This window comes from Ceratotherium simum, chromosome 26 (assembly GCF_057802395.1).
Source record: "Ceratotherium simum simum isolate JZ-2026a chromosome 26, ASM5780239v1, whole genome shotgun sequence".
In the NCBI taxonomy this organism is placed as follows: Eukaryota; Metazoa; Chordata; class Mammalia; order Perissodactyla; family Rhinocerotidae; genus Ceratotherium; species Ceratotherium simum.
In genome coordinates this window covers 24,954,546-24,978,935 of record NC_141925.1, presented here as the reverse complement: position 1 = coordinate 24,978,935, position 24,390 = coordinate 24,954,546, and the positions used below count along the sequence as shown (strand labels likewise).

The following is a 24,390-nucleotide window of genomic DNA, read 5'->3' as shown; positions in this document are numbered from 1 at the left end:
CACTGGCGGCCCAGGTTCGGATCCCGGGCGCGCACCGACGCACCGCTTCTCCGGCCATGCTGAGGCTGCGTCCCACATACAGCAACTAGAAAGACATGCAACTATGACATACAACTTTCTACTGGGGATTTGGGGAAGGAAAAAAAAGGAGGAGGATTGGCAATAGATGTTAGCTCAGAGCCGGTCTTCCTCAGCAAAAAGAGGAGGGTTAGCATGGATGTTAGCTCAGGGCTGATCTCCCTCACCAAAAAAAAAAAAAAAAAAAAAGAAACTCTGTACCCATTAAACAATAAACAAATACATTAATATTGTATTTGCCATTTTGATAGTTATTACCAAATTGCTTTCCAAGGAGGTTGTATGAATTTACACTCCCATCAGCAATGTATGAGAATGCCTCTACATACAACTTTAATAACACAGGGTATCATTCATTCCTTCGTTCAACAAATATCTGGGATAACTACCACATGCGATGTAATGTTCTAGAAGATGGAGATGCAGCAGTGAACAATACAAAGTCCTTGCCCTCATAGAGACTAGAGGCTAAGGGAAAAGGCAGACAATATCAGGAAGTCAGTGCGGGATGAGGGGATGAAAGTGATGAGGGGGACTATTTTGGACAGGAGTGTCAGCAAACTTTGATCCTTGCTCATCTGATAGGTGAAAAGTACTATCACGTTATTTTATTTTAATTTTTAAATTTTTTTAGCAGGGCCCATCCACACACTTGCGTCACAAAATAGGAGAGCCAGGAAGAGGAGGGTGCAGACCCGATTTCCCAAGCAAGGGAGCTCTGGGCCTGGGTCTCTGCAGGCAGGGGTACAGTTAGGTACCATGGAAGCGATGTCTGTAGTGAACCAAAGGATATCAGGCGAGAGCGTGAACGCAGTCCCCAGCTAACAGAAATTCTGCAGTCAAGTTTCCCAGATGTGAAATGAAGAGCCTCGCCCTGGGAAAACCACCTTTGTGATCACGGTTTTCTCCCCTGCCAGGTAATTAATTTTAATTTGCATTCCTCTATTATGAGTGATTTTTCAAGTCTTTTAAGAGATCCCTAGGGCCGCCCCGTGGCTTAGCGGTTAAGTGTGCACGGTCCGGGTTCAGATCCCGGGCGTGCACCCACGCACCGCTTCTCCAGCCATGCTGAGGTGCGTCCCACCTACAGCAACTAGAAGGATGTGCAACCATGACATACAACTATCTACTGGGGCTTTGGGGAAAAAAAAAAAAAAAAAAGGAGGAGGATTGGCAATAGATGTTAGCTCAGAGCTGGTCTTCCTCAGCAAAAAGAGGAGGATTAGCATGGATGTTAGCTCAGGGCTGATCTTCCTCAAAAAAAAAAAAAAAAAAAGAGATCCCTATATTTGAAAGTTATACATTCTTTTAGAAGTTACTCTTAAATTTTTAACACATATATTTGACTTGTCTAATATTTCCCATTATATAATATTCCCTCTCTACTTTTTTTTTTTTTTTTTTGCTGAGGAAGATTCACCCTGAGCTAACATCTGTGGCCAATCTTCCTCTATTTTGTATGTGGGTTGCTGCCACAGCATGGCTAATAAGTAGTGTAGGTCTGCACCCAGGATCCAAATCCACAAAACCAGGCTGCCCAAGAGAAGTGCGCCAAACTTAACCACTATGCCACCGGGCTGGCCCTCCATTTTTTATCTGAAATGAAAAATACTTTGAATTTTGGGCCTTGATTCTAACTGTTATAATTTATAAGGCATTTTATTTTAATATTATTAAAAATTGTTAGTTAGGCTATAATTGATTTTGGGGTACTGTGACTCAAAATATAATTTCCCATTTCAGTGTTCAGGTTGCACCTTGCTTACTCTATCATGTTTTGTACTTTGCAATATTCCTTTGGTCCTTAAAAACGAAAAAAAGCATATTATGTAGGAAAACGATGTGAATAGCAAAATCTATATTAACTTATTTTTCTTTTTTCTAGCCAATACTAGATCCCTTTATTGTGTTTACCACCCACCCCCACCCCCACAAACACACACACACATCCTTTCACCCATTCCATACCACAAAGCAAAAAGATTCGTGGATGATACAGTGATACAGACATGATGAGTAGTCCTTCTGAGGAACTTGCCATATTTCTTACAACAGACATTGCTGGACTCTCTATTTGCCACCGCACATCTGCTTGAGTGGGGAGCTTGTGTACTTGTTCTTACAGGAAACAGCCATTTCTGGAACTTTACTTTTCTTGTTCTTTGGAAGCAATGATGGCTTCAGTTGGCAGCAGTGGAGCAAAAGAATCACTGAACTATCGGAAAATGGACATTTTGTCATTTGGTGGCTATGCCAACAGGAGATTGGGCAATAATGCTGAGTGGTATATCAAGCCTCTTCAGAGGGATCCTAGGTACTCCCCTTTCACTTTTATTGTAGGCATAGTATTTTCACAGGGATTTGCTAAAGGATTAAAAAGGTTTTTGTCTTTTGGGGGAAAAGAAATCTAACGTTGATCAAAATCTCCATACTCCAGAACAATATAAGAACCTTACAACATTTTCACTTAAGTCATTATACTCCCATTTAGGTCACAGCAGAGATGCTTCCCTGCAACTGAAGTGTAGGACTAATTAAATAAGAGAAATTTATTAAATAAGAGAAAATAAAATGTCCTTCTAAAAAAAACCCCTTACATTTATGATCAATTGATTTTTAACAAAGGTGCCAAGACAATTCAAAAAGAGAAATAGTCTTTTCAACAAATGGTGCTGGGACAACTGGATATCCACATACAAAAGAATGAAGTTGGATTCCTACCTTCAACCATATACAAAAATTAACTCAGGGCTGGCCCCGTGGCTTGGTGGTTAAGTGAGCGCGCTCCACTGCTGGCGACCCGGGTTCGGATCCCGGGCTTGCACCGACGCGCTGCTTCTCTGGCCATGCTGAGGCCGCGTCCCACATACAGCAACTGGAAGGATGTGCAGCTATGACACACAACTATCTACTGGGGCTTTGGGGGGAAAAAATAAATAAATAAAATCTTTAAAAAAAAAAAAAAAATTAACTCAAAATGAACCACAGACCTAAATGTAAGAGCTAAAATTATAAAACTCTTAGAAGAAAACACAGACTAAATCTGTGTGATCTTGGATTAGGCAATGGTTTCTTAGCTAGGACACCAAAAGCACAAATGACAAAAGACAAAAATAGATAAATTAAAATTTTTTGCTTCAAAAGGCATCTTGAAGAGAGTGAAAAACAATCTACAGAATGGGAGAAAATATTTGTAAATCATATATCTGAAAAGGGATTTGTATCCAGAATATAATTAAAAACTCTTGTGCTGATACCAAAGCCAGACAAAGGCCCTACAAGAAAAGAAAATTACAGACCAATATCCCTTAGGAATACTGATACAAAAATCCTCAACATAATACTAGCAAACCAAAGCAACATATTAAAAGGGTTACAGGAGCCAGCCCTGTGGCGCAAGCGGTTAAGTGCGCGTGCTCCGCTGCGGCGGCCCGGGGTTCGCCGGTTCGGATCCCGGGCGTGCACGGACGCACCGCTGGGCAGGCCATGCTGTGGCGGCATCCCATATAAAGTGGAGGAAGATGGGCATGGATATTAGCCCAGGGCCAGTCTTCCTCAGCGGAAAAAGAGGAGGATTGGCAGATGATAGCACAGGGCTGATCTCCTCACACACACACACACAAAAAAAAAGGGTTACATACTATGATCAAGTGGGATTTATTCCTAGAATGCAAGAATGCTTCAACAGATGAAAATCAATCAATGTAATTATGCCACATTAATAGAATGAAGGAAAAAAGTATGATCATCTCAACTGACGTAGAAAAAGAATCTGACAAAATTCAATATCCGTTCATGATAAAAAACACTCAATAAATTAGAAATAGAAGGAAACTTCCTCAACAGGATAAAGGCCATATATGAAAAACCCATAGTTAGTATCATACTCAATGGTGAAAGACTAAAAGCTATGGGCAGGCCCCGTGGCTTAGTGGTTAAGGGCGTGCGCTCCGCTGCTGGTGGCCCGGGTTCGGATCCCGGGTGCGCACCGACGTACCGCTTCTCCGGCCATGCTGAGGCCACGTCCCACATACAGCAACTAGAAGGATGTGCAACTATGACATACAACTATCTACTGGGGCTTTGGGGGAAAAATAAATAAATAAATACAATTATTAAAAAAAAAAAAAAGACTAAAAGCTTACCCCTCAGAATCAGGAAAAAGACAAAGATGCCCACTTTGCCACTTCTATTCAATATTATATTGAAGTTCCAGCCAGAACAATCAGGCAAGAAGAAGAAATAAAAGGCATCCAAGTTGGAAAGGAAGAAGTAAAATTATCTCTATTCACAGATGACATAATCTTATATCTAAAAACCCTAAAGATTCCACACAGAAAACTATTAGAGCTAATAAATGAATTCAGTGAAGTTGCAAGATACAAAATCAACACACAAAAATCAGGTGCATTTCTATATACTAGCAATGAACAATCCAGAAAGGTAATTAAGAAAACAATTCCACTTACAATAGCATTAAAAAGAATAAAATACTTAGGAATAAATTTAACTAAGGAGGCGAAAGACTTGTACATTGAAAACTACAGAATAAAGCTCAAAGAAATTTAAAAAGACCTAAGTGAATGGAAAGACATCTTGTGTTCATGGATTGGAAGACTTAATATTAGTACTAACCAAAGAAATCTACAGATTCAGTGTCATCAAATCAAAATCCCAATGGTGATGAGGTTTTGAAACTAGAGAGGGGTGGTAGTTGCACAACATTGTGAATGAACTAAATGCCACTTAACAGTACACTTTAAGATGGTTAATCATGCTTTGTCTAGGCAATATCCAGCTTGCTTCTTTTTCTCTTTTCCCCTGAACTTTTTACTTTGAAAGTTTTCAAACATACAGTTTGAAAGAATTTTACAGTGAACACTCATATCCTTACCACCTAACTCTACCATTAACATTTTACTATACTTGCTTTATTACATAACTATCTCTCTCTACCGTCCATTTTATATTTTGATGCATTTCAAAGAAATTGTCAATATCAGTACACTTCACCCCTAAACATTTCAGCATGCACATCATTAACTCAAGATCAATATTTGTTTTACATATTTTTTGAGTTAAACTTACATAAAATAAAATGTACACACTTTAAGTGTATATTTGCTGTGTTGACAAATGCATACATCTGTGTAACCCAAACCCCATCAAGATATAGAACAGTACCATCATCCTAGAAAGTTCCCTCATGACATATCCTAGTTAATCCCATCCTCACCCCACCAGAGACAACTACTGCTCTAATTTTGTCCCCACCGTAGATTCATTTTCCCTGTCATACAGTGTGTATTCTTTTATCTAAGGCTTCTTTCATTCAGCATAATGTCTTTGAGAACTGCTTCTCTTTTAGATCTTCAATTCTAGAATTCAGAGCCAGGAGAGTGTTCCCACACCCAGTATAGTACTTGACAAAACTCAGAAATAGTTACTGAAAGTTCCCTGTATTAGTTTCCCATTGCTACTGTAAGAAATTACCCAAACTAGGTGGTTTAAAACAACACAAATTTGCTTTTACAGTTCTGTAAGTCAGAAGTCTGAAAATAGTTCTTAGAGGACTAAAATCAAGGTGTTGGCAGGGTTGCGTTCTCCAGAGTCTCTAGGGTAGAATCAGTTCCTTGCCTTTTCCAGCCTTAGAGGCTGCCTGTGTTCCTTGGTTTGTGGTCCCTTTCCAGCAATGCATCACTGCCACCTGTTTTTGTTGTCACACCTTCTCTGACTTTGATCCTCCTGCCTCCCTTTTATAAGGTCCGTTGTGATTACATGAGACCCACTGATAATCCAGGATAGTCTTCCCATCTCAAAATCCTTAGCTTAATCACATCTGCCAAGTCCTGTTTGCCAGTGTAACACATTCAGGTTTCAGGGATTAGGACATGGACATCATTGGAGTCCATTATTCTGTCTACCATGTCATCTGAATAAATAAAAGACCTTAATACCATGCTTCTCAAAACTGTGTAGCTTGAAGATAAAAAATCAATATAGTATATCTTCTGGATATATAAATTCTTCTTGTGGGTTTGGGAGAAAATTTTAATAATTTAAATTGATAAATGGCTTAAAACACTAGCCTTTCCTTTGAATCAGCAATTCTGGTTCTAGCATTTCATTCTACAGACATGCTCATATCACGTGCCCAAAGAAGTAGTTCTATTTTTTTTGTGTGTGTGTGTGAGGAAGATCAGCCCTGAGCTAACATCCATGCCAATCCTCCTCTTTTTGCTGAGGAAGACTGGCCCTGGGCTAACATCTGTGCCCATCTTCCTCCACTTTACATGGGATGCCGCCACAGCATGGCCTGACAAGCGGGGCGTTGGTGCGCGCCCAGGTCCGAACCTGGGCCGCCAGCAGCGGAGCGCGCGCACTTAACCGCTAGGCCACAGGGCCGGCCCCCCAAAGAAGTATTTCTAAGGATATGATTACAGCAGTTTACTGTAGTAAGACTGGGAACAAACTAATTGCCCATCAACAGAGAATAGGCTAAATAAATTGTTTCATCCATACAATGGAACACTATGCTGCCATTAAAAAAAGATTTATATGTGCTGAAATTGAACAATCTACAAGATATATTGAGGAAAAAAAGCAAGGCGAACAGTATGTTTAGTATGCTACTTGTGAAAAGAAAAAAAACAAAAGATATATGCTTTTATATATCTAAACTATCTCAGGAAGCACACAGGAAACTGGTAACAGAGGTTGCCTCTAGGGAGGGAAGGGGACTAGAGGAGGGAGACTTTTTTTAATTGAAGCATAATACCATTCAGGTAAGTTCGCATATCATATGTGTACAGCTCAGTTAATTTTCACAAACTGAACACATTTGAGTAACCAGCACCTAGATCAAGAAACAGAATATTATCAACGCCCTAGAAGCAATTAGGGTAACCCACTATCCTGATTCTTAATAGCCTGGACTAGTTTTGCCTGTTTTTATACTTATATAAATGGAATCACATATACTATTTTGTATAGTCTACATCATTTTGCTTGACATTTGTCTACAAGATTCATCCATATTATACATGTGTGTAGATCATTCATTCTCATTTCTGAATAGTCTTCTATTTAATGAGTATCCCACAATTATTTATTCATTCTACTGTTGTGGATAGTTTCCAGTTTTTGGTTATTGCAACTAGTGTGGCTGTGAACACTTGAGTACATATCTTTCAGTAAACGTATGTATGCATTTCTGTAGGGTATACATCTAGGAGTGAAACTGCTGGGTCATAAGGTATGTATATATTTAGCTTTAGTAGATACTGCCAGTTTTCCAAAGTGGTTGTACTAACTTATACTCTACCAGTAGTATAAGAGTCCAACACTTGTGAAACTTACTTTTGACTATATATTATTTTGAATTAGGCAATATTATGAAATGGAATGCAAATTCACATGAGTCTTAAAGCTATACTATGTTTCACTGTGGGGATGGACAGCTTTTTTTTTTACATCTCTAGAACTTTCCTTCTCCACTCTTACGAATACTTGGTTGGAAAAGTTTGAAATCTTTCATCTTAAGAGATGATCTGATTCATTTCCCAGTTTTTGTGTGTGTGTGTGAGGAAGATCAGCCCTGAGCTAACATCCGATGCCAATACTCCTCTTTTTTTTTTTTGCTGAGGGAGATTGGCCCTGGGCTAACATCCGTGCCCATCTTCTACGGGAAGCCGCCACAGCATGGCTTGACAAGCAGTGCATCAGTGAGCACCCGGGAGCGGATCCCGGGCCACCACAGAAGCAGAGTGCAGGCACTTAACCACTGTGCCACCAGGCCAGCCCCTCAGGTCCCAGTTGTATTACCTATTTATGAGCTTTAATTTTGTCGACTGAAATAAAGAATCTTGATAAAGTTAGAAGAAGGAGTTTATTCGATAGTCAAGAGTGAGGAACGAGAGCCCGTGAATCAGTCCAACAGAGTATTCTGAAGGAACTGCTCCGAGGTCTAAAGATCTGAGTGCAGTTCATATATTTTTTCAAGGCAGTGTACATGCAGAAAGGGGCTTGCACATCAAACAATCATATACATCAAAGGGGTATCTGTTTTTCCATGACAGGGTACACCTGGTTTTTCTCTAGATAATACATTAAAGATAAAATAAACAAGAACTTCTTGGTTCTAAATCCTGGAATGTTGATGTTATCTATATGTGAAGGGAGGCAAGTACCAGGGTCGCTAGTCATTCCCTCAACCTCAAAAATGCAGCTAGGGGATGTGAGAGCCAGGTACCCTTTATCTCTTCTTGTTGCAGATCTTTTCCAGCTGGGGTCTTCGGTGATGAGGTGAAGGGTTGTAAACTCATTCTAACACAGGCTTAAGATGACTTGTAAAGTCATTCTGACACATTCTTACCATGACCTGCAAGGCTGCTTCATGGTAGAGCACAGATTTTGCGCTGACTCTAAGCCTATGCAGCTTGCTTGCTAGTTTCGCCCGTCAGACCAGGGAGGGGGGTCCCCATTATTGTTCAGAATTTGAACACAGGTTTTCTGACTGAAACAGGGTACTGAAGGTAATATAATTAAAATAACACTACAAACTCATATTTATTAAGTACTTACTTTGTGCAGGGAGCTACACTGAGCACTTAGCTGAACCTGGGAGCCAGAAGATGACTTTGAATCCCAGCTCTGCCACCCAAGGACAGTCACCTGGCCTTTCTGTCTCTCAGCTTCTACGTGATCTCGGGGCATGGGCCAAATCAAATACCAGGTGGGAACCGCTTCCCGCAGCCGACCCGGGCTGGCCCTGCCCTGAGTACCCAGAGCACAGTTCTGGGACAGGCCGCCCCCAACCCCTTCGCCTCCGCCCCAGTCTTCGCCCTTCGGCTTTTACTCACCTCCACGCCCTGGACATCCGGACCTGCCTGTAAGAGGTCTCATGTAAGTAGCAGTAAGTAAGGGAGTAGCTTCAAGCAGTCAGAACCTCTGTCTTAGGTTGCTGTCCCGGAAAAGCCAAATCAAGGAAGACCCTGGCGCCCCTCAGCGCGGACCACCTCCAGACCTGTTGCTGCTTCCCCTCAAACCTTTCAAACAGGCCGCTCCGTCAAGACCAATCACAGCCTTCCTTCTTCCCTGTCCGCCTGGCGCTGCCCAATCAACGCACGTCATCTATCGGTATGTGACGCTACGGGGTCCAACCGCCCTTCTGCTTCCCCTTTGGTAAGTAAGGGCAGAGAGGAAAAGCAAGGGATGTTGAGGCCGGGGAGGCGCCATCTTGGTTAAGGGCAGGACTATGGTTCTTTAAGGACTTTCTCTGAGGAAAGGCAGGAGAGCTATAGCGTTTCCATATCTCCCAGAAGCCTCTCTTTGCGAAGCACTAGGGGCTTGCCCATGGCGCCCCCGCTGGCCCCGCTCCCGGCGGATGTACCCGGGGAGGCCGGGCCGGGGCGGACGAGGGAAAGCAGCCCAGGGGCCGTGAGCTTCGCGGACGTGGCTGTGTACTTCTCCCCGGAAGAGTGGGGGTGTCTGCGACCCACGCAGAGGGCCCTGTACCGGGACGTGATGCGGGACACCTACGGCCCCCTGGGCGCGCTCGGTGAGGCCCAGCGGTCCGGCCAGGACCCCCAGTAATCTGGGAAGGGGGATTATGTCCCGAGACGAGTGGGCTGGAAGTGTGGGGCATTGAGGAAGTAGCCTCACCGGTTCTCAGCCGAGCCCAGTGTTCCCCCTTCGCAGGATTTTCAGGCCCCAAACCGGCTTTTATATCTTGGGTGGAAGGAGAGGTGGAGGCGTGGGTCCCGGAGGCCCAGGATCCAGAAGGTGAGAGCCCAGCAGCTGTCAGCAGAGACGAGGGAAAGGTCGCAGGTACTTCACTTCAAACCCCAGTAGGTGATCTTTGAGAACCCCTTCCCCCTCCCCCACTCGGATCCTCAGCACACACTGCCCCCTCCAAAGGCCCATCATGTCTCACTGCACCTCATCTCCAGTAAAGTTCCTATCTCACGGCAAAATGGCTCAATAGAACAGCTAAACTGGGAGGTATAGCACCACTTAATCATACTGGAAAACTCCAGTTTAGTGCAAAATATAGCTTGAGCTTCCAAGGCAGCTAAGGGAAACAGGAAACACTTGTTAATTTGGTTTTTGCTGTGTGATACAATGAATTACAAATGTTCCTTTTGGATATTAATTATGTGGATCACAGTATAATGGATAATGCCATTCGTCAGAGATTTCAAAATAAAGAAAACATGTTTTTCCTGTAGCCATGATGTCATAATGTTTGTTCCCAGAAGGTCTTCCCATGGAACCTAGAGTGCAGTCCAAGTATAGACTTTTTGGTGCTGGCCTTGAATGGCACCATGGGAGGTCATTTAATGTTTGCAAAGGGATCATAAACAGGTTCAGGTTGGTAAGATTCATGAAGGCTGGGACCATCACTGCCCTCAATGCCTGGCACAGAGAAGGAGTTCAATAATATTGACTCCTCCACTTATCTCCAGTTTTCAGGGCTTTCCTCTGTTAACCCCCAGACAATAGAATTTGCTTTTACTCCAGGCTAGCTTTCAGAGCTTGATGAGGCCCCAATCTTTGAGCCTCACTCCCAGGGGGCCATATGCTCAGCCATTCATGCTCCCTCCCAGGGCAGGCCATGGTCTAAGTTTCAAGTTTTATCTTTTCCCCTGTCTCAGGATCCAGCGATGGGAGTGAGGAGAAAGAAGGGCTGAAGAACAGTCCACAGCAAAAAGAGATGGAACGTGAGGGAGTATCCCTCAAGGAATGGTTGCCATCTAGCATGCCACGTGACCCCAGTCACAAAGCTGCCTGCCCAGAGCTCTACTGGAACTCGAGGCAAAGCCCCATCAAGCCTTGGCTCAAGGACACTCCCACCCGCAGACCACCCTACTCTTGCCCAGACTGTGGCCACATCTTCAGCTACCACTCCCTCCTGGCCAACCATAAGCGGGTCCACTCCGGGGAGCGGCCCTTTCCCTGCAACCAGTGTCAGGACCGTTTCTCCCAGCGCAAGTACCTGCTCCAGCATCAGTTCATCTACACAGGTGAAAAGCCCTGATTGTGGGCGACGCTTCCGCCAGAGGGCTTCCCTGGCCATCCACAGGCGGACTCACACTGGGGAGAAGCCCTACCCATGCCCAGATTGCAAGAGTCGCTTCACTTACCCCTACCTGCTAGCCATCCACCAGCGCAAGCACACAGGCGAGAAGCCCTACAGCTGTCCCAGCTGCAGCCTCCGTTTTGCCTACGCCTCCCTGCTGGCTATCCACAGGCGCGCACACACAGGCGAGAAGCCCTATCCCTGCCCTGACTGCGGCCTTCGCTTTACCTACTCTTCTCTCTCCTCAGTCACCGGCGCATCCGTTCTGACAGCCGGCCCTTCCCCTGTCCGGAGTGTGGGAAAGGCTTCAAGCGCAAGTATGCCTTGGAAGCCCATCAGTGGATCCATCGCTCTGGCCAGAGACTGAGGTGGCAGCAGCCTGCAGTAGGGCTTTCAGATCCAATCCCTGTTTTGGCAGGCCACGATCCCCCAGTTCACTTCCAGTACTTTCCAGATATATTTCAAGAGTGTGGGTGATAGAGCTCACATGAGATGATTAGAGTTTTCTCTGGAAAGGAAGAGGCAAAGTTTATGCGTTTGGGGGATAAGGAAAAGAAGTGGGCATTTAAGGAAAACAAAGCTCTGCGTTAGGAAATGAGCAGAGGTGACAGGGCACAGAGAAGGTGTGTTAGAAGAAGGAGGCAGGAATCTGAAAGGCCGCCTGAGGGCTGAACCCATTTTCTGAGGCTCCCACTTCCAAGTCTCACTGGGGGTTACTTCACTGCAAACCATTCACTTAACTGGCTTTTTGTTCTGGATTGTTCTCTCCCTTAGAGCATTCTGTTCTCTGGCCTGTATCTCTCCTTTACCTCAGAGATGGGGTCCCCTAGATGCAAAAGCCTATTAAAGGAGCCTGTATCCACTCTGGGGATCCCCTGGAATAGAGGGCATACCTTGGACCTGTCCCCACTGGGGGAAGCTCATCCAAGGATTCTGTCTTTTAGCCAGTGCAGGTGAAACATCTGGCAAGGAGACACATGCGGTGTCAAGCCACTGTGGGCACTGTTTAGTCTTGAAGACCTAGAGGTGGCCAGAGAAAGGACAATGGCTTCAGGTGGGGAACTGTCCTGCCCCACGCTCACTCTGCATGTACAGCACACAAGTATCAAATTTAATGAGCTTAAAGTTATTTTTCAAACTTTTATGAATTAGTGATTGCAATGTTTTTTCTCCAGATATTTGCATGTTCCCTGGATTTTACATCTTTTGAATAAAGATATATTCTTGGGCCACAGCAGCTGGAAATACAATGCTGGGGACTTGTTCATTTTTAAAGAAAGAGTAAATTACTGTGATGAGAGTTGAAATCAAGGCATAGTATCTCCAGTCTAATTTTTACTGTAGGGCCGGCCCTGTGGCTTAGCGGTTAAGTGCGCGCGCTCTGCTGCTGGCAGCCTGGGGTCGGATCCCGGGCACGCACCGACACACCGCTTGTCCAGCCATGCTGAGGCCGCGTCCCACGTACAGCAACTAGAAGGATGTGAAACTATGATGTACAACTATCTACTGGGGCTTTGGGGGAAAATAAATAAATAAAAATTATAATTCTTACTGTAATGCTTATATGTGTCAACAGTGAAAAGAGATCTTTCTGACCTGTTTAGATCTTCTAGCCCTACTTTGGAACAGGAAACTGTTGAAGAAATAAGCAAGGAGGTAGGTGGGACTAAGCATGTCTGCATGCCAGGAGTGGTGCTGGGTGACTCGAATATCTCTTTGAACACAAGACTGCTTCTCCGAACCCCTGGGTTCCGAAGATGATTATTAATCGGAACTGGGTGTTATTTTTGCTTTACCACATAGCCTCTCCTGAATTGGTAGACCTGGGTTCCAGGTTCAGCTCAGTCCCCACTAACTGTGTGGCCTTAAGCACACTATTCAGCATTTCTGAGCCTTAGTTGTCTAACTTGTAAGATGGGGCTAATGTCAACTTCAGAGTCGACTGAGATAAAATGTGAAGGCACCTAGCATGTCTTTATAATTTAAGGAACAAATAGCAGAGCTTCCCTCCAACATTTTATTATAAAATTTTTCAGTCATTCAAGAGTTGAAAGAATTTTATGGTAAACTCATATGCCCATCACTTAGATTCTACAATTAACCTAGATTCTGTAATTTTGCTATATTTGTTTTATCACATGTCAATCCATCTATTCGTCCCTCTATCCAGCATTTATCCACCTTATTTTCTTTAATGTATTTCATAGTAAGTTGCAGACATCACTAGACTTCACCCCTAAACACTTCAACATAGGCTGAGCTTTATGCAAGAAACTTGAGCTCTCCTTCAAGTTCAGATGCTCTCCCTTAAAGTTTCTCTCTCCCTTAAAGACTCTGTTGTTGACAAGTAAAATTTATGAATTGTAATTATCTCCTGTATGTTTTATAACTTCTCATAATTATCTAGATTCTTGAACAAACATTTACAATTTGGTGGGCAATAAAAAAAATTGAAAGCAAGAGCATCTTTGTATTTTTATAATGATTGGCAGGAAAAACAACTTGACATCAGCCACTTATGATGGAATAGTTTTAGTCTTGAAAGTTTGTTTCAATCTGATTAAAGTCTCCATCCAGAGTGCCAAGAGAAGCGATTTACACCATAGTACCTGAATAAACAAAAGTATTTTTTGGTCCAGGTGAAATGCTTTGTAGTTTCTCTTTAGGTAAAGTTGATTCTCTGTTTAAAAAGAGACTTATTTATGAGGATATATTTTTCCTTACTCCATTTCTACATTATTCACCACAATGAGTGCAGTGAGGCACCTCTAGAACTCAAAGTTAATGTTATAAAATAAGCATATAATTATTCAGGCGAAATCAGTAGGTCACATTAAAAGCCAGAAAGTATTCCAGGTGAAAAACAGCAAGGATAGGGCCAGAAAATATAGACTAAAAAAGCACTAGCTTGATCAGCAATGAGAACATTTCTGAACAAAAAGAAGAGGCTCAGTGTGTGCTAGGGCAGGCAGGAGAGCCAAGCAAGGAGTGGTTCCAAGACAGACGGTGGGCTGCTGCCAACAGAGACCTGGTAGGTCTTGCTTGTTATCTCCAGTGACCAAGCTTATTTAGCAAACAGTGTCTGCCATTCTGCCTAATCGCAGGAATATTCCAAAGGTGGGGATGAAGACATCTAGTACTTACAGTCCAATGCCACAAGCCATCGATATGACCCATCTCGACTAAAAAATAGGAAGACACTGAATCTAGGACACAACCCAGGAGAGCAGGAAGGGAAAACCCTGGGTGAGAGCTGAGGCCCCATCCAATTCGGAGAGAGAGGACTGAGGGCTCAAGGAGGGAGGTTTCCCAGGAAAAAAATGGGGATTTGAGATTTGATGCCATCCTTGGTACTTTGGAACAACTTAAAGTAAAAGCAGAAAGGGCAGGTAACGCAAGGAGAAAAGAAAGACAATTAGAAAATTCAAGAAAAGCAAACAGTGACAATGGCATTCAATATATAAATGTATCAAGTCAACATATACACCTTAAATTTACACAACATTATATGTCAAATATATTTCCCTCTTTTTTTTTTTTTGCCTCTTCCCCAAAGCCCCAGTACATAGCTGTATGTTCTAGTTGTAGGTCCTTCTAGTTCTTTCATGTAAGCCGCTGCCATAGCATGGCTACTGACAGACAAGTGGTGTGGTTCCATGCCCAGGAACCAAACCTGGGCTGCCAAAGCGGAGCACACCGAACTTGAACCACTGGGCCATCAGGGCTGGCTCCAAATATATTTCAATTAAAAAAAGCAAACGGTTGACAAGAAAGGAAACGTAATTATATCATGTGTAGGAAATATTATTTACAATAATTTATTGCATTAAGTATGTGGGGAAAAAAGGTAAGGGAAATGGGGCTAGAAACTAAGCAAGTATCATAGCAGGATGCACATGTATAATGTCTAAAATGAGTATATCAAGAAACAGCAGTAAAAGCATATGTTTTTAATGAAAGCTCCAGAAGAAATAGCTAAGAATTAAAAGTGTATTTACTCAGTTTGGGAAGATGAAAACGTTCTGGAGATGGATGGTGGTGATTGGTGCACAACAATGTGAATGTAAATTAACACCCCTGAAGTGTACACTTAAAAATGCTTAACCTGGTAACTTCTATGTTACAAATATTTTACCACAATTTTTAAAACAAGGAATGACGTTCTGATATATGCTACAACATGGATGAACCTTGAAAACATTAAGTGAAATAAGCCAGACACAAAAGGACAAATATTGTATTATTCCACTTTTATGAGGCATCTAGAATAGGCAAATTTATAGACACATAAAGTAGATCAAAAGTTACCAGGGGCTGGAGGAGAAGGGAATGGGGAGTGACTGCTTAATGGGTTCCACGTTTCCGTTTGCAGTGATGAAAAAGATTTTGGAAATAGATAGGTTTTGGAAATAGGTTGCACAACATTGTGAATGTAATTAATGCCACTGAATTGTACACTTAAAAATGGTTAAAATGGGGGCAGGCCCCGTGGCTTAGCGGTTAAGTGCGTGCGCTCCGCTGCCGGTGGCCCGGGTTTGGATCCCGGGTGCGCACCGAGGCACCACTCCTCCAGCCATGCTGAGGCCGCGTCCCACATACAGCAACTAGAAGGATGTGCAGCTATGACAGACAACTATGTACTGGGGCTTTGGGGGAAAAATAAATAAATAAAATCTTTAAAAAAAAAAAATGGTTAAAATGGCAAATTTTATATCATATATAGTTTACCACAATTTAAAAAAGTTAGCAATATACCAAAACCATTGAATTGTACACTTTATTTATTTATTTTTTTTTGTGTGTGAGGAAGATCAGCCCTGAGCTAACATCCATGCTAATCCTCCTCTTTTTGCTGAGGAAGACCAGCTCTGAGCTAACATCTATTGCCCATCCTCCTCCTTTTTTTTTTTCCCCAAAGCCCCAGTAGACAGTTGTACGTCATAGTTGCACATCCTTCTAGTTGCTGTATGTGGGACGCAACCTCAGCATGACCGGAGAAGCAGTGCGTCGGTGCGCGCCCGGGATCCGAACCCAGGCCGCCAGTAGCAGAGCGTGCGCACTTAACCGCTAAGCCACGGGCCAGCTGGAATTGTACACTTTAAATGGGTGAATTGTATAGTAAGTGAATTATATGTTAAAGCTCTTAAACAAAAAAACTTGTACACGAAGGTGCATAGCAGCACTAGACAAAAGGTGGAAACAACCCATATGTCCATCAACTGCTGAATGGATAAATAAAATGAGGTATATCCATACAATTGAATATTATTCAGCCATCAAAAGGAATGAGGTACTGATAAAAGCTACAACATGGATGAACCTTGAAATCACATTATGCTAATAACAGAAGCCAGACACGAAAGGCCACATATTGTATGATTCCATTGATATGAAATATCCAGAAAAAGCAAATCCATAAAGACAGAAAGCAGATTAGTGATTGCCATGGGCTGGGGGGAAGGGAGAATGGGAAGTGGCTGCTCAGTGGGTAGGAGGTGATGAAAGTAATGACACCCTTTAGGGGTGATGGAAGTAATAATGTTGGTTGCACATTGTAAATATACTAAATGCCACTGAATTATACAGTTTAAAATGGTAATTTATGTGTATTTTACCACAATATAACATTGCCTATTGACTGCAAAGGGTGCACAAGGAGACATTCAGGGGTGACATTAATGTCTTATATCTTGTTTCGGGTGATGATTAACACCGTTTTATGCATTTGTTAAAACGACAAATTTTACACTGAAGATCTGTGCATTTTACTGTATGTACAACATAATTCAAATGAATAAAGAGTTCAAAGTAGTCTCTAGGGAACAGGAGGAAAGGGTACAGCAGACTGCCTTTTTCATTAGAAACTTTTTCTATGACTTTTTTCTTGGTGAGGAAGATCAGCCCTGAGCTAACATCCATGCCAATCCTCCTCTTTTTTTGCTGAGGAAGACTGGCCCTGGGCTAACAGCCGTGCCCATCTTCCTCCACTTTATATGGGACGCCGCCACAGCATGGCGTGACAAGCGGTGCATACGGGCGCGATCCCAGGCCGCCAGCAGCAGAGGGCTCGCACTTAACCCCTACTCCCCGGGGCGGCCCTGTATTACTTTTTAAAACCCATGTACATTAATGAATTTGGAAAAAAATTAAAATGTAATTTAAAATTTCCCCAACCAATTCCAGCCTTACCAAGCTCGTTCCTTCACCTGCAGCTCCGGTCCAGAGACTGAGCCAGCCGAGCCACAGGCGCAAGGGGTCAGGTGGGCTCTGCAGCAGTGGTTCGGGCTGGAAACGTGTACCTGGTTTCTACCTCGACAGTCCCCAGGATTTGGCCAGGGTGTGTGCGTCTTCCCGCAGGGGCTGAGGACCGGATTCCAGATCCTGCTGTCGGGAGGCAAGAAAGGAGACCGTCGGGGAGAGAATCCCAGGCTCCAGAGATGCCGAGGTCCTCGATCGGCTCCAGAGCCAGCCGACCGAGGAGTCAGGGCTCGGACGCTTTCCAACGCCCCGCTTCCTGCTATCGCGGCCAACCATCGGCAGCTGCGCAGGGCTGGCTGAGAGGTGCTAGAAGCTGCGGGCCGGTCCATCTTGAAGGCAAGAAAGCTTCTCTCGATCTCCCCTCCGGTCCCTCTCCTCCCTCCCCCAACAAAAATATCCCCCACATGCGGCAGCCATTGTATTTAAGGGCAAGTGGACCATGAGGCCAGAGATGCCAGACAGGCGCCATGTTTGATATGATCAAGGGATGGCGCCCTTGAGAGCAGCCAGTGACCACTGAAGCCAGGATGTCGCCATATTTTCTGAAGGCACCTTCCGGGTCCCTTAACCCGGGTGTCTATGTCCAAGCTGCCATGAGGCGAATAAACACCGAGGGGGTTTATTTGTCCCCATCAGAATCCCCGAATTCCTAACAGCTGGTCTCCGCTACTTCGGTTCCTCGGCTGCGTTCGGACGCCAGGGCTGGGCGGGGCCCCGGCCTCGGGAGCCCTTCCTGTGGACGACGAAAGCTGAGGCCGGGAGCGGGGAGGCGGTGGCACCGGGGACAAGGCGGCCGCTGCTCGGGGCCGGGAAGCCCCATGGCGCCGCCCCCAGCTCCACTTCTGGCGCTGAGGCCGGGGGAGACCCGCACTGGTTGTAAGAAGCCCGTGGCCGTGAGCTTCGCGGACGTGGCTGTATACTTCTCCCCGGACGAGTGGGGGTGTCTGCGGCCCGCGCAGAGGGCGCTGTACCGGGACGTGATGCGGGAGACCTACGGCCACCTGGGCGCGCTCGGTGAGGCCCCGGGTCAGCACCCCCCTCCTCCTTCACTGGGGTTTACAGGGGTTATGATAGAGAAGGACCGAGAGGATTGTGAGCCCTAGTCCCGCACTAGTCCACCAACAGCACCAGCCATCCCCCATTCCCAGAGCTTCAGATACCCCCTCGGGAGAACTTCCATCCCGCATCCACTTCCTCCAGGCAGGAGCATTGCAGACCCTGTCCAGGTTCAGCATAAGTTCTGAGGAGGTGCCCTCACCCTGGCAGGGGCTGCCGTCTTCCCAGGGCAGCCTCTGAGGCCAGCACTGTAATCCCTGTTCTCTCCCAGGATTCCCAGGCCCCAAACCAGCCCTCATCTCTTGGATGGAACAGGAGAGTGAGGCTTGGAGCCCCGCCGCCCAGGATCCTGAGGAGAGGGAAAGCCTGGGAGGAGCTCTGAGAGGTGAGGGATAGTCCCAAGTCTCCCCGCACCTGGCGCTCCAGGGCTTCCTGTCTAGCAATGATTTCTTTCAGATCCCCATGTCCAGCATCCCTAAAGGAATCCAACCGATGTTGGATACTAGAGGAGGAAAGAAGGCAGACCTGCTAACAAGTTTTCAGAACTTAGGACAGTAGTTATATTGAGACCAAAGTAGGAGAATCAGGAGCCCAAGTCTAAGACTCAGGTTTCCAGGTCCCTCTCATAGAAAACACCACTCATTCTCCCTTTTCTGAGGAACTAAAACCCTCTAAGAATGAAAGTGGCTTCAGGTCTGCCTTTCACATTCCTCAAGCAATGCAGAGAGAATATGCCCAGTAATTGACAACTTGTCTCTTCTCCCCTTGCCATCCCTCAGCAGAGTGATTTTGAGCAAAAACATTTCCTCATCTGTAAAAGTCTTACCCTACAAAAAAATCAAGAAACCACAATAATAATACCTACTGCTTATTGAGCATTTACTAAGTGCTTGACATGCTTCTACTCATTTAATCCTCCCAGCAACCCTGTGAAGTAAAGAAACCATCGATTCCCATTTGACACATGAGGAATCAAGGCCCAGATAAGTCATTCTTAAGAGATTTGACCCTTGTTTATCTTCCTTCGAAACCTGTGTGTTAATCAGGGCATTACTTTTCTGGCACTTCCCTAAGTAACAGCACCCTATAACCTGAGACAGTCTAAGCAAATGTGTTGTAAAATGTAACTTAATTCCTGTTTCCCAGGAGAGGCCCCAAACAAGAAGGAAGAGGAACCCAAGGAAGGGCCAGGAGCCAAGGGACCCAGAAAGACTTCTGGGAAGGAGTGGCCTAAAGAGCTGATTCAGCACAACCCTGACCCAACCATCAGCAAGGCCTTGGCAAGAGCACAACCACCCATGAAAGCTGCCTGGGACCAGAGCACAGGTGTGCAGCCCCCGGTCCCAGTGCCCAGCGTGGATGCTCCCACCAGCCAGCGGCGCCACGTGTGTGCAGACTGTGGCCGCCGTTTCACCTACCCCTCGCTGCTGGTCAGCCACCGGCGCATGCACTCTGGTGAGCGGCCCTTCCCCTGCCCCGAGTGTGGCATGCGTTTCAAGAGGAAATTCGCAGTGGAAGCACACCAGTGGATCCACCGCTCCTGCTCTGGAGGGCGGCGGGGCAGGAGGCCTGGGATCCGGGCTGTGCCTCGGGCCCCAGTCCGGGGTGACCGGGACCCGCCTGTGCTGTTCCGGCACTACCCAGACATCTTTGAGGAATGCGGGTGAGCAGCTCCTGCAGGCTGGGGTTGAGCCTGACCTCGGCGCTAAGGACTGACTGGGTCAGGGATCTGGGAACCAAAATTCATCCTTTGGGCTTCCCTCAAGGATCCCTCAAGTATCCAAACTTGTATAAAGAAAAGTGCCTGTAAAGATTCAAATAGATTAAACTTGACACCCCTCTCCCCAGTCTTTCTAGAAAAATGAAGAGAGTGAGATGCTGGACCTCTCTCAAGTGTTATCTCAGTAGCAGGTGCAACCAACATCTTTCCATTGTGTCAAAAAAAAAAAAAAATCCCCTTGTTGCTTATCTACATCAGAGGTAACTGCAGAGGGGGACTAAGACTTGGAGAGGGGGCCCCAGATGGAGGAGGGCATGGACAAGCCCCAGCTAACTGACGCCAGCAGGAAGCCCAGGAAGTGAAGTGGGTGGAAAGAGTGGAAAGCACCTGGCACAGATCTAGTCTCTGCAGCTTGCCCCAAGGCACAGCTGGTATGTCACACACCCGCCCTGAGCTCAGCTCCCTCATCTGTAAAATAAGGATCAATTATATCTACCTCAAAGGGTTACGGTGAAGACTGAAATTTTAACATCATATGTATGACATAGTAAATGTGCAATAAACATTTGTTGAGTGAATTACTGTCAACATTTTATGCTTCAGAAAGTGTAAAGAAGCCTGCTAAGGAGGCAGGGCATGGATATCAGTAGCCGTGTTTTGCAGATGAGTAAACTGAGGCTCAGAGAGATTAAGTGATTTTCCCAAAGTTTCACTGCTATAAGGCAGCAATGCTGGAAACTGACACAGAGCCCAGATATTTCTACCACGTCCTCTGAACAGTCATATCTGGGCAGAACGTGGGTCAGAGGCTCACAGGTGACATGAGGTGAGAACAGAGTTCTGGGCAGGGAGCTAGCCAGACAGCAAACAAGGGCCACTGCAGGAAAAGGTTTTTTGGTCCTTAGTTCTCAGCCAGAGAGTGGCCTCCCCCTTGGGGCTAGGGGTGGCTTCTCAGGATGCAGGACCCAGCCCTGCCTGTCTAGGGGACACTCAGCAGGAAACTGAGAGCTCCACCAAGGCCAGTGAACTTTCACTTAGAAAGTGCAGTCAACATGCAATGATCATTTATTGAATGCCTTCTGTTGGAGAGACTGCAGGTGATAAGGGAATTCTGGGATGAGGAAGGTTGACCCCATTCATTCATTCACCAAACACCAAGTCCTCTGTGGGTTTTCGTGCTAGGCTCCAGGGACATGCTGATTCAGGTGCCACATTCCATGTGGGAAGAGAGTGACTGGGGCTTTAATGGAGGAAGTCCAGAGGCACCACCTAACCCATCCTGGTTTGTGATATGCCGGGAAGTGCAGCTTGGAGAAGGAGATGGTTGTGTTCCCCATAGCATTACATAGGAATTGGTGTGTGGTGAGATTTTCAGGCAGAAGGAGCAGCAAGGGAGCCTTGTTTCATAGAAAGGATAAGAGATGGACACAGTGTGGAGTAGAGGTTCTGAGCATGGGCATTGGAGTCAGACTGTCTGGGTTCAGATCCTGACTTACTTGCTTTATCGTAGTGCAATCTTGGGCAAGTCACTTCTTGCCCCAAGTCACCTCTCTGTGCCTTAGTTTCTTCATCTATAAACCCCAGATAATAATAGCACCTGTCTCATAAGATTGATGTAAGGATTAAATAAGATAATACAGAACGGGGCCTTGCACATTAGCATTTAATAAGCATTGGTTATTGTTATTCTAATACAATGCAAAATAGTAGTTGAACAGGACCAACAGGAGACCTGGGCAGGTCTTCTGAATCAAGGAAGGTTTCCTGGAGGAGGTGGTTCAAACTGGCCTTGAAAGATGAGAAAGACTTCAATCAGGATGGGCATGTAGAGGGAATGGTCAGCAGTTCCCCTTGACTGAAACGTAAAGAACTAAGTAAAGAATAATGGAAGGTGGGGGCAGTCTTGGGAGGGCCACAGATCCCAATAGATGAGCTTGTAGGCAATGAGGAGCCATAGAAAGTTCTTGAGCAGGAGCAGGGCTGTTTGACAGGTGCTGTCAGAAGATGTCTGTAAAGCAGTGTGAGGCGTGACCTGTGGGAGAAGACTGGACACCAGACATCTGTTGAGCATCTGCTTCCAGGTGGGAGTGATCAGGAGCTAGACTAAGCTAAAAAGCAAGACTTTTTCTCCAAGTTGCTCTTGTTTGCTGACCTTAGAATTGGGAAGAAAGATATTCATAAGAGGCTTCTGCCATAGAATCTGCATGGCTCAGTGACAATATAAGCTGCGAACAAGTAAGTCCCAGAGGTTTCAAGTATGGAGAGCTGGAGCAAGGGGGCCTGAGTGCTGGGCAAGGAGCACTCAGTAGTGGGAGGGTGTGAAGGCCAAGGGGTGACCAGTACTGGAGAGGGGAGAGTCAAAGAGAAGGTGGAGCTGGAGAGAGGAGGTGCCACCAGGGAGGGGGGAGCAGAACCAGGCCCAGTGCCTGAAGCACTGAGCTGCCCAGGTCAGCATAGAGTGAGTGCTGTCTGCTCGCTCTCTCTCATTTTTTCATTTAACAAACATCTACTAAGCATTGACTGTGTACCAGGTACTATTCTACGTGCCAGGTTATAGCGGGGAAAACAGACATAGGAGTCGTCTTGGAGCTTACATTCGAGTAGGGTGGGGACAAGCCATAAGCCAGTACATAAATAAGATGAAGTGGTGTAATTGCAAATAATAAGCACTACTAAAGAACTAAAACAGACAATGTGCTGAAAGTACCTGTTGCAAATGGATTCTTAGACCAGGCCTTGGTGAGGAGGAGACATTTGGGCTGAGATCTAAATGATGAGGAGCCAAACGGGTCAGGTTGCAGGATGTAGGAGTGGGAGAGGGCAGGGTTTCAGAGGCTGGGGGCAGGGAGGTAAGGGCTGGGAGGGGGAGGTGGTTTCCAGAGGGAACAGCAAGTGCCATGCTCTGAGGTAGGCATGAATTTGGGTAAGGTGCAGAAAGGACACTGGTGGCTGGACTGAGGAACTGAGTGGAGAAGATTTACAGATGAGCTTGGAGCGGGGGAAGGGGGTAGGTCCTAGAGCTCTTGTTTGCCCCCTTGTGATGATGTGAAGTTTGGATTTGATTCTAAATATACTGGGAAGCCACTTGGTTGTTTTGTTTTTGTTTTGTGGTAAAATATACATAAAATTTACCATTTTAAATATTTTTAAGTGTACAGTTTAGTGGCATTAAATACATTCACATTATTGTGCAACCATCACCACCATTTCTCTCCAGAACTTTTTTGTCTTCCCCAACTGAAACTCTGTACCCATTAAAATAGCATCCTGTTCCCCCTTCCCTCAGCCCCTGGCAACAACCATTCTACTTTCTGTCTCTATGAATTTGACTACTCAAATAAACCACTGGGGGCTTTTAAGCAAAGTGTCAAGGTGATCTGATTTGCATTTTAAAAACCCACCCTGCCTGCTCTGAGAATGGACTGCAGTGGGGCAAGTAGAGTGGAGATGGAAAGTAGAAGGACTGGAGGTGAACCTTGGAAAGTGAACGGACAGAGCCTGTCCATGGGCTGGATGTGGAGCCGAGAGCATCAGAGGAGCCTGGAACGATGATAAGGTTTTTGGCTGAGGGAGGAGGAGGATGGAGGAGCCAGTTCATGGGGTGGCCCTGGGGGTGACGACAGGGTGGACTGCAGCACGTTAGGGCTGGAAGGGAGCTCTTGGAGCTGTCTGGTTCAATGTGTTAAGCAGGGTTTGGAAGCAGAGGGTGGAATAGGTGTCACTGTTGAGGGGACTCTCCAAGGGGCGTGGGGAAGAATGCTTGTTCTTTCCACTGAGCATCTCATGGAAATATTGTTCCATAGACTATGCTCTGAGAAAGGCTGCCGCCCAGAAAGGGCAAGGGCCTTACATGAGATCACACAGTTGAGTTAGTGGCAGAGGTAAGCCTGGAACCCAAACCTCTCGAGTTTTCAGTTGATGCTCTTGCTCTTTTCCCTCCACCAGGCTGCAGTGCCAGATGGATGGCAAAGGCAAAAGGCTAGGAGCCCAGAGACCAGCTAAGAGACCCCAGGGCTAAATCAACAAGGGCCTGAGCGAGAGGAGCAGACCAGTGAGAGCTGCCACAGGATAACTTTTGTGAAGCCTGTCACTCTTCCTCCAGGGCAATTTCGAATACCACCCAAACACCCGAATGACATATTTTTTTCCCCGAGGACACGACTCTTAAACATAACCTTCTTATTTACTTTTCAATACT

General features: G+C 45.5%; 2 protein-coding genes and 1 pseudogene across 5 annotated transcripts; 2 read left to right on the top strand and 1 right to left on the bottom strand.

The window, feature by feature from the left end:
* Positions 1-871: 871 nt before the first annotated feature.
* On the bottom strand, positions 872-1,003 carry LOC147913625 (U1 spliceosomal RNA; annotated as a pseudogene).
* An 8,308-nt stretch (positions 1,004-9,311) lies between these two features.
* Positions 9,312-13,640, top strand: ZNF785 (zinc finger protein 785). Its single transcript, XM_004439434.3, is given in 5 exon segments — positions 9,312-9,637; positions 9,778-9,906; positions 10,734-11,109; positions 11,111-11,394; positions 11,397-13,640. Coding segments are annotated over 5 exon segments (1,233 nt in total). The 5' UTR covers positions 9,312-9,432; the 3' UTR covers positions 11,636-13,640.
* A 3,494-nt stretch (positions 13,641-17,134) lies between these two features.
* Positions 17,135-23,020, top strand: ZNF688 (zinc finger protein 688). Of its 4 annotated transcripts, XM_087417315.1 has the most exons (4): positions 17,135-17,418; positions 17,516-17,752; positions 18,744-18,857; positions 19,619-23,020. In XM_087417315.1, the coding sequence occupies exons 2-4, from the start codon at positions 17,596-17,598 to the stop codon at positions 20,137-20,139; spliced, it is 792 nt and encodes a 263-aa protein (XP_087273441.1). In that variant the 5' UTR covers positions 17,135-17,418; positions 17,516-17,595; the 3' UTR covers positions 20,140-23,020. The 4 variants fall into 4 exon arrangements, with proteins under 4 accessions (XP_087273441.1, XP_087273440.1, XP_004439490.1 ...); XM_087417314.1 differs by having other exon boundaries at positions 17,135-17,752; XM_004439433.3 differs by lacking the exon at positions 17,135-17,418 and having other exon boundaries at positions 17,609-18,430.
* Positions 23,021-24,390: the final 1,370 nt, after the last annotated feature.